This window comes from Pseudoliparis swirei, chromosome 12 (genome assembly GCF_029220125.1).
Source record: "Pseudoliparis swirei isolate HS2019 ecotype Mariana Trench chromosome 12, NWPU_hadal_v1, whole genome shotgun sequence".
In the NCBI taxonomy this organism is placed as follows: Eukaryota; Metazoa; Chordata; class Actinopteri; order Perciformes; family Liparidae; genus Pseudoliparis; species Pseudoliparis swirei.
The window spans coordinates 12,373,777-12,387,267 of NC_079399.1; the positions used below are offsets into that span (position 1 = coordinate 12,373,777).

Consider the following 13,491-nt stretch of genomic DNA (forward strand, 5'->3'; position numbering starts at 1 on the left):
AGAGTACCAGAGGACTTGGCAGTAAGGGGTGCCATTGGCAATAATTTTGCGAAATTGGCAACTCATTCTTGGCCTTCCCACACATAAAAGATCTCGTAACTTTCAAGGCCATTTTGTATGTTCTCGCTGCAGTGCTTTGGTTGTAGAGCTAACGGGGATCCATCTCTCCACACATTGAGAAGTTCACGGTCCCGGGAAGCGTCAAAGTCAGAGGGTCAGCCACACAACCGGCTGAGAAGTGTAAAAATATTTCAGGTTCATGAACCTGTGGCAGGACAAAATAGACGTTGGTAGGTTGTAATGGTACACACTGACTCTATAGCAATTAGTTGTTTGCTACTACATTAATTCTCTGAATGTTGCATATGGCACCTTTTTAATTTCAGCACATAAACAAAACTTAATGTCAGCAGGTCTTATGCAATTGTTAGATTTAGAAATAACATTATTGTACAATGTGCCAAGCATGCTTTGTTCTGCAAGTATGACACGTAACAAACTCCAACATAGTACGTGTCTCACAACAAACTGACCCAATTACAGTCGGCTAATCATGGCAAAATAAGTGATGCAACATTTGGTTTGTTCATTACAATGAGCTGCAGCATCTCGTCTGGTGGGGCGAGATGCTGAGCAGCTGCTATGTTGCTTTTTGTACTGAGGTCTTTTTCACACGAGAACAGAAAAAGCTCCAACCTATTTTAGGTCTCGGTCGATGTTTGTGATTCTTCTCGGATCCTATTCCAGCAACACTAATATGGTTGAAAGCTGTGGGTGATGAATAATAAAGAAATGTTGCATTAAAGTTCCCTTTAAATGCTGTTTTTATTACATTTGACTTGTAACAGCTTCTGTTCTTAATTGTTTTTTGGGACAGAATTATGCTTCTTATGCCACTTGAGTTCATGCTGTCATCTTTGAGATATTCAAAAGCCCTGTAATGAATTCAGAGCTACTCGCATTGTAACACAAAGATAACATATGTGAGTGAAAGAATCTTATATTATCCTTCAGATTACCACAACCATGTATCGCTCTGAAACTAAATCCATGTAGATAATACGCAGCTTGATAAATTTGGATTTTCTATCTGATGTTTTCGTCTTCTTTGTTGCACCCTGAGGAATGTGTGCACTCATGCATCTGAAAAGCAAAAATAGCTTCACATTGGTAAAAGCGTCTACATGTCAGACTGCATCTAACAGGCCCGGCATATTCTCCTCTCAGTGGGATGAGGAGAATTCCCCATTCAGAAATGAAATGATTTGGTTACTTGTTGAGAAAACGTATTATAAATATGTGAAAGCCCCGCTTGACTGTTGACTGCATTGTTTGCAGAAACGACAATGGAGGAGACGTTTGTTGTCTCATGCATGACCATGTTTTGGAGCATGCTTTATAGAGAAAAATCTATATAATATCCACAAGAAGAATCGATCTTTAGAGACCTAAAGAAGTGGTTCAGCTTTGCGGAAATGCGCTTATTTGCTTTCATGCCACAAATGACTAATTGAGGCTGGCTCCAAGAGTGAGTGCATCTCTTTCGACCCTCATGTTGACGTGCCCAACCTCACAGCAGACGGAGGTTTATAGCCTGCTTCAAAACGAGCACATTTCCCCAATCATGACAACTGCAGAGGAGGTGAATTTATACACAACTCTGGAATTCAAATGATATAAATGCTTAAAGTTAGGTTGTATGTTACGATCTAGTCCATTTTCTGTGCTAATAAATCTACAAGGAGGTGCTTAGTTATTTACTTTGCAGACACAATATTGGTACTGTTCACCTCATCTTAGCCTCTGCAATAAAGAAAAGGCGAATAAGCACATTTTCCAAAATGTCGATGAATTCCTTTCAGGTGCGGTCAGAGTGCTATATCTGTGTGTTTCCCTGCCAGTGACGTGACAGTCACTGAAGGTTTGAATCGCCGGTCCGATGTGATGATACCCGGCGTTACACGACACCCACACGTCGTGTTAATATCCGGCCACAGGGGCATCATGAGACTCTTTCCTTTCCACTTCCAGTTTGGTATTCATTCTGCTCTTTGAATGTCGAATCCTTTGAGATTTGATACTTTGGAAATGTGGCATCGAGCACTGAAGAGTGGAGGCCCAAGTGTTTGTTTTAGGGCTGCAACAAACAATTATTTTAATGATTTAATATATTTATATCATGTTGATAGTGAAATGTAAGAAAATAGTAAAAAGAACCAAATGTGTACTTTTCTTTCGACCAAAATCTCAAACGCAAAGATATTCAGTTTGTTCTCATGTGAAGGAAAAAGCAGAAAGTTTACACATTTGAGAAGCTGGAACCAACAGGGTTTGTGCATTTTTGGCTGAAATGAGTGATTTTACAATTATCAAAACATTTTCTGTCAAGTAACAAATCATTTAACTCACCAATTGTTGTATAAGGACCGTACACATAATAATACTTGTGTATTTGAGTGTCACTAGCTATTAAGTATATTGAGAACTGCTTCACAAGGGGTGATTCCCCATATTCAACAGCATGAATGAAAAGTTTAAACAAAGATTTAAAATGAACTAATAAAATATCAAGATTTAACTTAATTATTACACAAGACGTGAAGACATGAGTTAACAGCCTGGATGTCAACACGTGTCATGGATGGCATCTATAAGTGTGCTCCCTTGAGAGCGTGGCTCACGGCTCCTTGAGGGCTTGTAAATCCGACCTGCAGGTTTGCTTTACTGTGTACGTTTGCCACCATTGCAGAGGCCAGTGTCTGCAGCGATGAGCTGCAACAGAACATCACTGTCTCACTGCATTTCTGGACAGCTGCCCAATGCTGTGTATAGCTTAGCTGGGGTCAAGTTTGACAGCTCTAATAATTGGGATGCACCGATCTGATCGGCGCCGATCCATATCGGCTGATATTCCCATTATCGGTTTTGATCGGCGTTCTCAAAACGGCCGATCAGTAGACGTAACATCTGCGAGAACTGTCAGACGTTTCAATTGCGGCGTACCGCAACGGAGACGATGCGCCCTGCGAGGGCCGCAGAGTGAGAGGACCACGAGGGGATCCTCACCACCGAGCGGCGTCCCCGTCCCCCGAGTTGAATCACTGGGTCGACTCAGCCGACTCTCACATGTCTGCCCCTAGAGACTGATGCTCACGGGAAACACATTCGATCGGGAGCGCGCGAGGATTTTGATAAAGTTAGCGGAAGGATTTAAGTGACAACATCCGGTTTTGCAAGAGCGGAAAGAACCACGTGAAACAACATCCGTTTATCAAAATAAGATGTCGACAAATCATACACGAACATATAAAAGTAAACAATTAACTGATTTTGTATCTTTATAGATCGTTTCTGAGATTTAGCTTAAATTATGCTAACATTAAAACATTTTTACTGTACCAAGGAAGAGTTTATAAAAATAAGTCAGACTTTTGTATGTTAAGAAAAGTCCTGTATATAGATTTCCCCAAGAGTTCCAGGAAATGAATAATGCAGATGTGTTCCATACATATCTGAAATCCCCTACAATAGCAATCAAACAATTTTAATGTATCAATTAGGACATTTTCAAAGTAAAAGTCCGAAATGTTTAAAGAAATCGGTAATTTCTTTAATGTTTGAGTTGCTTTATATATGTATTTCCTCATAGTCCTAGGCAATAATGCTACACAATAAATAGAATGCTTCAATCAACTCGGTGATCGGTATTATCGGATCGGCAGATACTGATTTCAGTGATGGGTGATCGGCACCAAAAACCTGATCGGTGCATCTCTACAAAATACATCGCTGCATTGTAGCATTGAACTGGTTCCGGATGTTAGAAACCAAAACCCCAAACTATCTTAACCCATGCCGTAATAAATTGCACCAGTTTACACTTCCTTTAGTTCAGCACAAGCAAGTCACACCACCTCGGGGGCGGGTTGCAGCCGTTGACCCCTCCCGTCTCATCTATAACCTGTTTTCGTAGATCTCTACACGATGCTTTCTTGTGTGTATGTGTGTGTATGAGCGGTGACTCGTGTGTTTAATTTATTTTGTGTGTTTCCAGATGCCCCCTCCACAGAGCAGCAGGAGCTGTTCACCCAGAAACTCCAGCAGTGCTGCATGCTCTTCGACTTCCTGGACTCGGTGATGGACCTGAAGAGCAAGGAGATCAAGAGGGCCACTCTCAACGAGCTGGTGGACTATGTTTCCACCAACAGAGGGGTGCTGGTCGAATCTACGTACCCAGAGATCACCAATATGGTGAGCGTTTACATAAATACAGCTTTCTTACTCTTTCTCTCCCCCACTGCATCACCCACTAAATACGGTACATGCCGAGTTCATAAAGTTTCATAATGTCTGACACCGGTTTTGTTATTATTCTCTTTCAAACTTGTTTGATGATGAGAAAATAGCTGCTCTCTTTCAACACTGTCTTCTATTAGCAGTTGCTGCTGTTTAACCCTCCTGTCGCCTTAGGGTCATTTTGACCCGATTCAATGTTTCACCCTCCTGTTACCTTTATATTTACTAACATATTTTACCCTTTGGGTTCAATTTGACGCCAGCAATTAAAACCTCCAGAAAATTATTAGAATTAATATTGTTTTCCAAGTTTAAGTGTGAGGCACTTTGTTTGTTTGTTGACTACCGAAAGAACACCGACATTAAACATTGAATGGGGTCAAATTAATCCTAAGGCGACACGAGGGTGTAATATTGATTCGGGTCAAATTGACCCTAAGGCAACACAAGGGTTAAAGTAGTCGATGACACACACACATGCACCAGCACGAGGGAAAATACTGCTAACCTCGATTATGTTTGCCAGAGGTTTGAGGTCGAGTCACACGAACGGTTATATTCACTGTGTGACATTAATCTCCTTCCTAAGATTAAGACTAGTTTCTGACCTCTTTTAAAACCTAAATAACGTGCAGTAAACTAAAGGCAGTGTCTAACACAACAAACTGAATACAATTATCTTTATTGAACATATTTTCCTCTTTTTTGCTCTTGAATCCAAACCCCAAATTGCAGGGCTCTTCTCTGTGGCAGTTTTGGTAATGCAGGTCACATGACATCGTCAAGCCCAGAGAGATTTTTCCACCATACACATTCATAATATCTGTCTGACAGCTGTTTTATTTATTTATGTACATCATTTGGGTCCATACAACCTTTTTCATCAATTCACCGTGTCACAAATTCAGGTGCAGAGATTATTTGCACGTTTTTGAGGACAAGAAAGTCACCTATTGAACAGTGGCATGTGACATTAACATTTTAGTGCTTAGTAATTACATTAACTAATATTTTACGTACGTATTATCTGAAGATATAAAGTATTTCCATGAGTGCATTCACTTGAAAAGTAAGTCAGAGTTTCAGGGCCAAGTGAACAGTGACGAACACTGTGGCTGCTGCAGGAATCTGATAACACCAGAGTGTGTTTCAGAACCGACCCCCTGCAAAGTGTCTGAGTCCAGCCTCGTGTCGATGTGTGTTCATGGAGCAGCTGGCTGAGCAGCCTAGTTTCCTCCTAGAGCTGGCAGTCTTTGAAAGTTGTTGACAATGTGTTGTTGCACTAAATTACTGCAGGACGATGCAATATATATATATATATATATATATAGAGAGAGAGAGAGAACTCTTGTGCAGCTGTAATATGTCCTGTATTTATTTGTGGTTCAGATGTCTGATTACAGTAATTGAGAAATAGGCCATTTCCAATAAGATAATAATCCTGAACACCGGAAGCTCTTCAGTTGTAATAAAAACTGCAAAAGAAAATGTAAGTTCTGCTGCTACATGCAGGAAGGCCATACAACCGTTTAAAAGGAAGGTAAATAAATAGTTGACGTGTCAGCCATTTAACATTTAATGTCGATGCTTAAACTGCTGGAGCGTCTGTGTTTAAGGTACAGTATTTATTAGCAACATGCTGCACACTGTTATTGGACCGGTCCCACCCTTAAAGCAACCAAAACACACAGCAGAACCATCATTTGGATTTTAAATGATGAGTTATGGCTGCTGACACCACTAGAATTACACTAAACACCATCTCTCTACCTTCATGATACGGCTGTAAAGCTCTCCTGACAAGCTCTACACAGCAAGCAAATGGAGCTCAAATATACAGACGCAACACTAAATATAGATGAGTTTTCAAACTAGGTCTTATTTTTCCAAGTTTTAAATGTCATGGATTTATTTTCCTAAATATAAGCATTTGATCTTGCGGTAATTACTGGATGGATATAGTGGATTCTGAGCCGTGTCTGAAACACGGCACAGTTAACTTTGTAATGTGCCAACACAGACTGTAAACATGGAGGGAAATCATCCAATATAATGGAAATGTAAGTGATTGAATGCACTCACACTAATGCAATCACCAACTAGAAGTAGTTATTATTGAAAGTATGACTTTTTTTAATTTTCCATTATCAGTTTTTGCAATCCTTGTTCAATCAGGAGAGACCAGTCCGATGGAGGAAGGATCATGTTTATTGTCAACAGATGATATGAAATGATAACGTCTCAGTCTTTGGTGCTTGGACTCTACGGGGAGATTTATAATTGAGGGCCGACTTCCACCATCAGCAACGAGATAAATCCCCCCGAGGAGTCCAGACCTGCTGATGAGTTGATGAGTTGATGAGTTGATGAAGCTGATTGACCCGCAAAGACTGGGGGGAGATGAGGAGGTGGTGGGGTGCGTAACAGCAACATGAATGAACTGGATATAGAGAAATGGTCATATTTTAAAGAGCCAGCAGCAAGATGATGTGAGGCTAACCATGTCATTGTTTCCTTGTGATTATTGGATTGAGGGGACCAGCTGATCTGTGCAGCTGGTGTTGTGATTGACGGCGCCTAACAGCGAGTAAACCGAGTGAGCTTGTGTGAGAAATGATTGGCAGACGTATGAGGCATAAATGGCGGGCTTGAGGGGTCTGGTCTTCTGACTCAACTAGCGCTATAGCTTCACTTCACTTAAGTAAAATATGCTCTGACCTGCAACAATCATACTTTTTCATTCATGCGTCGGCAGAAAACCCGTCAGTCGGGAAAGTGCACAAATGGAAGCATGTGTGAGAAGCGGGTCATCACCTGGATAATGAGCAGGTTGATACGGCTCAAGTGTCTTAAATGATGGACTCTTGCCGGTATGGTCAGTGGTCCTAATTGATAATGTCATTTATCTGTTCACGGGCAGTCCAGAGCAGCGTGGGCCGAGCTCAAGAGAAACCCAGTCCTGTCCTCCAGACGGTGTTCTGAATGAGGTTAAGCAAAGTGCAGCTGCACTCGGAAGGCTGGGTTGATAATGACTCTCCCGGATACTCCGTTCTCGGCATCACATTATCATGAAGAGGTGAAGATTTAAAGTGCTGTCCATTATTCCTCTGCAGCAATGATGGCTTTGATCTCTGAGTACAAACAGACAGGTTTCTCATCTTTGTGAAGGGAGCTTTCGCCTTATTTGCCAATTCTATAATGAGTGTGTATAAAAAAATCACATCTCTCAATCAGTTCTTTTTTGTATTCTTCATCTACATGTCGCAGACTGTTTTGTTTGTATTCTAACATCTGTGCCAGAGATGAGTGAATAGCCAGCAGGGTGAGTTGCAAAGAGCTTCTTTGAGTCATCATTCCCCCTTTTATTTCCTTTCCGTTCCTTTTTGCTCATGCTGCGTTCGATGCTTCCACTTTCTCGCTCTCTTTCTGTGTTGCAAGGTGTCTGGCGCTCCTATTGTCGCCCTGAGTTTGACCTCATTCCGAGCTCCAGCCTCCAGTGCACACGTGTCGTCTGCATGTGTACGCTGGCTTCACTTGCAGCACTGTCACTTAGAAACAACCTTCTTTTGGATCCTCCTACGTTAGCTTTACACACAAATTCCGGTTTCCTTTTTTTCTTTCTCACACACTACCATGTTTGCCTTCCTCCCACAATATATTTCTCTTGTATTTATTGAAGTGACTGGAGGAATTAAATATGCCGATTGTTTGTGTTGGGAATTATGTAACGCATTAGATTGTACAGACAGTGTGCATCTTTGATGCCTGACAGAACCATGTATATATGTTATGAATATATGTGTGTATATGTACAGGACTGTCTCAGAAAATTAGAATATTGTGATGAAGTTCTTTATTTTCTGTAATGCAATTAAAAAAACAAAAATGTCATGCATTCTGGATTCATTACAAATCAACTGAAATATTGCAAGCCTTTTATTCTTTTAATATTGCTGATTATGGCTTACAGCTTCAGAAAACTCAAATATCCTATCTCTAAATATTAGAATATCATGAAAAAGTATACTAGTAGGGTATTAAACAAATCACTTGAATTGTCTAATTAACTCGAAACACCTGCAAGGGTTTCCTGAGCCTTGACAAACACTCAGCTGTTATAAATCTTTTTTTTTACTTGGTCTGAGGAAATATTAAAATTTTATGAGATAGGATTTTAGAGTTTTCTTAAGCTGTAAGCCATAATCGGCAATATTAAAAGAATAAAAGGCTTGCAATATTTCAGTTGATTTGTAATGAATCCAGAATGCATGACATTTTTGTTTTTTTAATTGCATTACAGAAAATAAAGAACTTTATCACAATATTCTAATTTTCTGAGACAGTCCTGTATATATGTGTGTGTGTGTGTATATTCACATACACGTGTCACTACTAATTTTCCATCGTTTTAAGAACTACAGCATCCACTTGTCCCGTCATCTCATGCAGTATGTTGGCCCCATGTCTCTCTGTGCACCTCCTGCTGAAGGCCAATGAATAGACAACACCTGCACCTCACTGGCAACACCAGGCTTTATGTTGTTCAGTTTATGCTCCTGAGGCCCGTGTGTGCCCAAATACCACCAGCACCACCCTTCATCTTCACTTTGTGAGCATTTGGCTTGAGAGCTCTCTTCCTGCAACAAATGGTCATCACACTGAGACACAATGTCCCGCTTGGCAACCCACTCTGAGTCATCTGAGTCGAGCTCAGCCAATGAGAGGCCTCACACCAGGGAAAGCTCAGTGATATGCCACAGAGGGCTGACGCACTGATTTATTTATCTGCCTCATTATCAGCATCTGCAGACGGATGCATGTACCAACGATGGACCATTACTGTGGTCAAAAAGGCAGTTCAGCCACGCTCCAGGTGAAAGCTGTTGCTCTAACTGTTGCTGGTACTTCTAAAATATCTAAAGAAAAGACAATGTCAGCGTATGTGATTTTTATATCACAAGAGAGACAAGAGGCGTGTTCCATTTCCTGTTAAACATTTACCGGTTCTCTACATGCTATTCATAGCATTAATATATCTGCACTGCGCTCAAACAGCAGCTACTGCTGATGACGCCGTCTCAACCACGGCGTCGTAGCAGAAGCGTGGTGCCCCTCCTCTGGTAAACCCTGAGGTAAACACTCTCTTTGCATTGTTGCCTGTTAGCATGTTGAGAGCCATATGGAGTCTCGAGATATTCTCTGAATTCCATATTGATGACCTTCAAGGGAATTTATTTAAGCTAAAAAGGTCAAACTGTGAATATTCCCAGTTTTTCTAAGGTTACATCCACACGACTGCGTTTCCATTTAAAACTAGAACGGGCACTCGGTAGAGCGCATACCATCGCATCTCACAAGATTGGGCATTGAATTATGAACATCTTGGCATTAGTTGCCAATTGGATACAAATTGACCGCGCTATGGTAAAAAGAAGATGTTGACCTTTTCTTGACCTTTGAACCGATCGATCCCAAAATCTAATCAAATGGTCCCCGGATAATAACTAATCATCCCACCAAATTTCATGCGATTCAAAGAAGATTTTGACCTTGTCATGACATTGACGAAGAGAATAATTTATAGTTTTAATCCATAACGAAAACTAATATCACATGACTATTCATGTACCCCGGGCATGTGAGTGCCAGTGTAAAGCGGTTGCTTAGTTACAGAAAGTATGACTTCTTAATAAAAGGGTCATGCTTGATATTTAAGATCTTCCTCTATAATCTTCTCTGTAAACTGAGACAGGTTTATTCTTCAAATGTAGTTAAAAGGCCAGAGGTCTCGCACATCAAATTAACTTTAAATATGAACGCTTATAAATCAAAGTTTACGACATTATGGGTCAATAATTTGGGTCGACAATTGTGGCTCACTCGTCGCTCTGCTGGTGGCTGAAGTCCCTGAGAACATTTATGCTTTTATTCAACTCTTCACGATAGTTGTGCAGCACAAAATGAGCATAAATAAGAAAAGAATAGCTCACTTGTTAAAGTCGCAGTCCAGGACTTCAGAAGTCTGCTGCAATGCTTGTAATTTGTTATCCTTGTTGAAATGAATCATTGGTCACCTGGTTGTTTGTTTTCTGACGGAAAAGCTCATGTGAGGAGCGTGACAAATGAAGGATGACACGTCCATACTGCCACGACACAATCGAGGGTCTACATCATCGTTTTCAAACGTATATGTTTCCGTCGTCCCGCTACAAGGTGACCCATGTGTTTTAAAACTTACCCGGCATTCGGTAGCGCTTCCTAACTCATCCGTTTACGGATTTTAAAATTCCGGAGGAGTGTGGACGCTCAGTGTAAACGTAGCAGCAGGTATGTATTTAAAAATGGAAACGGAGCAGTTTAAGTGTAGCCTCAAAAGCAATTTGAAGAAGTAACCGTTCGCTGTATTCGCTTTATTTAGTGTCTTCAATGGATTAATTGATCAATAGTTCGTAGTATTGACACGAGTATGATCTCTAAGGAGTACTGCCAGTCTGCAGCATAAATTAATGACTTTCAGATGAATCTGTGGACGTGTCGCAAATGCTTATATGTGCAACTTTATTGCAAGGTTGTCAAAAGTGCCTCCCGCTGCAGACGGACCGTGTAAAAAAAACATGCTGGCAGTCAACAGGATCTCTTACTGTTTGGCTGAAGAACGAGATGCTGGATGTAAGACTGGTTGTACAATTGGTGTGTCCAGATGGTGTTTTCATCAGCACCGGAACAGCTGCACTTACACTGTCAGACCTCACTAAAATAACAGGAAGGACACAAGCAGGCAAATAACAGCTCAGTGCAACAGCGGCGAGCTCAAGGTCATCTCTGAATGCTCCGTCAGCCTTGAAGGGGAGATGGGCTTCAGCAGCACTAGACCATGCTGGGCATGCCAGATCATCTGAATGTCACGGCACCAAAGGGTTTGCACCAGGTGTGCCTCTTTGTGTGTGTGTGCGTGTTGGTGCTACCAGGAATAGTATAAGATTTTACATTTGTGTAGGAGCTGCAGTCCAATTTAAGTCTCGTAGAACCGGCAGGCGATGTGTGAAACCATCGTGTCGGCGTTAAAACACTGAACACGGTCAAACGTGAGGTGTGCCTCATGAAGTGGCCCCTGAGTGAATAGAAATGACAAAAAAAGCTTTACAGTTTGGAGTATTAAGAGCAAGGCCAATATTTTCAATGTATGGAGAGGCTGCGACAGTTTTCTTTTGGTCATAAGCAGACCTCTAGAACAAGTGTCCAATGGTGTCCGCGCGCCAACGGGCAGAGGTTATGATCACAATATTGCTTTTCCAGCTCCCCGATTCTCTGTGCGCCTCTCTCAAATGTCCTTCTTGCTCAAGATAACAAGGTGGGATAGAGGTGGCGCTGCTATTTCGACAATGATGGTCTTTGGTTCAGATTTTTTCAATTTCAAGTTCCTGATCACAACCAGTAAAGAGGAGAGTGTGGCGAGCAATACAGAACCATTCTTTGATTTGCGCTACCACCAGTATATAGTTAAGTATACATTATACATACCTGCAAACTTGTCACCTTTCGGTGAAATTCACCGTTTTGAACTCAAAACAGGTCATCATCCGAAGAGTTTTTGTTTTGGGGTGGTCACCGTCTGAGATTGCGTGAAGTGTTGCTCTTCGCAATAAACATCTTTGATGGGACGGTCGCCGTCGGCCAATCAGCGCTCAGATGTCTTCAGCGCTTGGGGTTCAGGTTACATCTACTGCTGTCACGCTGCACGTGTGTAGCGATGCTAACACCAGACCAGACGCGAAAAAACATGATTTGATTTGCATTTTAGTATCGATACTTCATTAAGAGAGCGATCAGAGCTCACGCGCTGTCTGGGGCGACTGTCTTGCGGCACTGCGCTGCGCAGCGCCGCACGAGAGAAGTAAAGATGCCAGAAGTTAAATGTTTCAGTCTGTAAAGTTCTGTAACTCAGCTGCTCATCCTGATGAACTGTGGATCATCTGGTCAGAGACCTCATAGTGTATAATCAATGCTATGATGGAACCATGTAGTTTCATTCATATCTGGCTGTATTAATACTATTATTACTGTCATTTGTTAAGTTGGTAGAAAGTGAACCATACAGAGGTTTTATTTATTACTATTATAGATAAATATACCAGTCTCGTATTTATGGTACCATATTGTTTTTATTGTATTGAATTATATTTATGGCAGGTATGTAATATTTATAGAAGTTATAATATGAGTATCGTGACAAACAGGTAGAGACAGAATAGATTCAGGGAAAAGTCCATGAGGACTGTTCAGGCAAAAAAAAAAGGAAGTTGGTTCATGAATGACTTTAACCATATTATATATAATGACAATGTATATTTGTTATTACTATCATTATAGGGCTGAGTCAGAGCGGAGGAACTTTTGTTCTTAAACAGTTTATTATCATTATTTAGATTTATGGTCAGAACAATAAAATGACTGTAGTTGTGGTTCTAAAAGCTTTGAGGCTTCAAACAACGTGGATGTGGTGTGGTGACAAAAAAAAAAAGTCACCTGCACACCCCCCGTTGTCACCTTTTTCACCCCTCATGAGTTTGCAGGTATGATTATAGTGCGTGTGAAGCACCGGAAACCGTATTCAACTTTCGCTCATATGCTTTATAGGTATTGAGCAGATACATATTATATTATAGCCTATTAGATTTCACTATTCTTCCCATCAAGTCTCTGCATGGTGGGACAGTTCCTCCTCATTCTCCTCCGATGTTAAACTTAAAAAATATAGATATATATTAAATAATTATTTTATTTCTCCTCCCTTCCAGATCTGCACCAATATATTCCGAACTCTTCCACCAAGTGACAACCCAGATTTTGACCCAGAGGAGGATGAACCCACTCTAGAGGCTTCCTGGCCTCACATTCAAGTAAGAGTCCTCAGCACGCTTTTGATGACATCATTGTGTGTTGTTGTATGTTTAAGCTATTCCTGTTTATTTGTGTGGCCCTGCGCCGTCGACAGCCTTGACTGGAGGCATTATGGGAAATTACTGTGCAATATTTCTTAAATTTCTTCAAATTTTACACAAATGTCCTCTTGAGCTCAAGGATGCACTGATAAGAGTTTGGTGGTTGAAGGTCATTGTGACCTTACTAAACATGTTTTGGGCCATAACTCAAGAATTGACAGGCTAATTCTGACAATGTGTGAAAATGTCTTAA

At 41.0% G+C, this 13,491-nt stretch overlaps 1 protein-coding gene across 1 annotated transcript in view; it reads left to right on the top strand.

Annotated features, from left to right (window-relative positions):
* The window catches only part of ppp2r5a (protein phosphatase 2, regulatory subunit B', alpha isoform), a 32,753-nt gene that overhangs the window by 8,604 nt on the left and 10,658 nt on the right, over positions 1-13,491 (top strand). The window contains exons 2-3 of the mRNA XM_056427694.1: positions 4,055-4,251; positions 13,095-13,196. Coding sequence (XP_056283669.1) covers positions 4,055-4,251; positions 13,095-13,196 — 299 coding nt within the window. The remainder of the gene's footprint in view (positions 1-4,054; positions 4,252-13,094; positions 13,197-13,491) is intronic.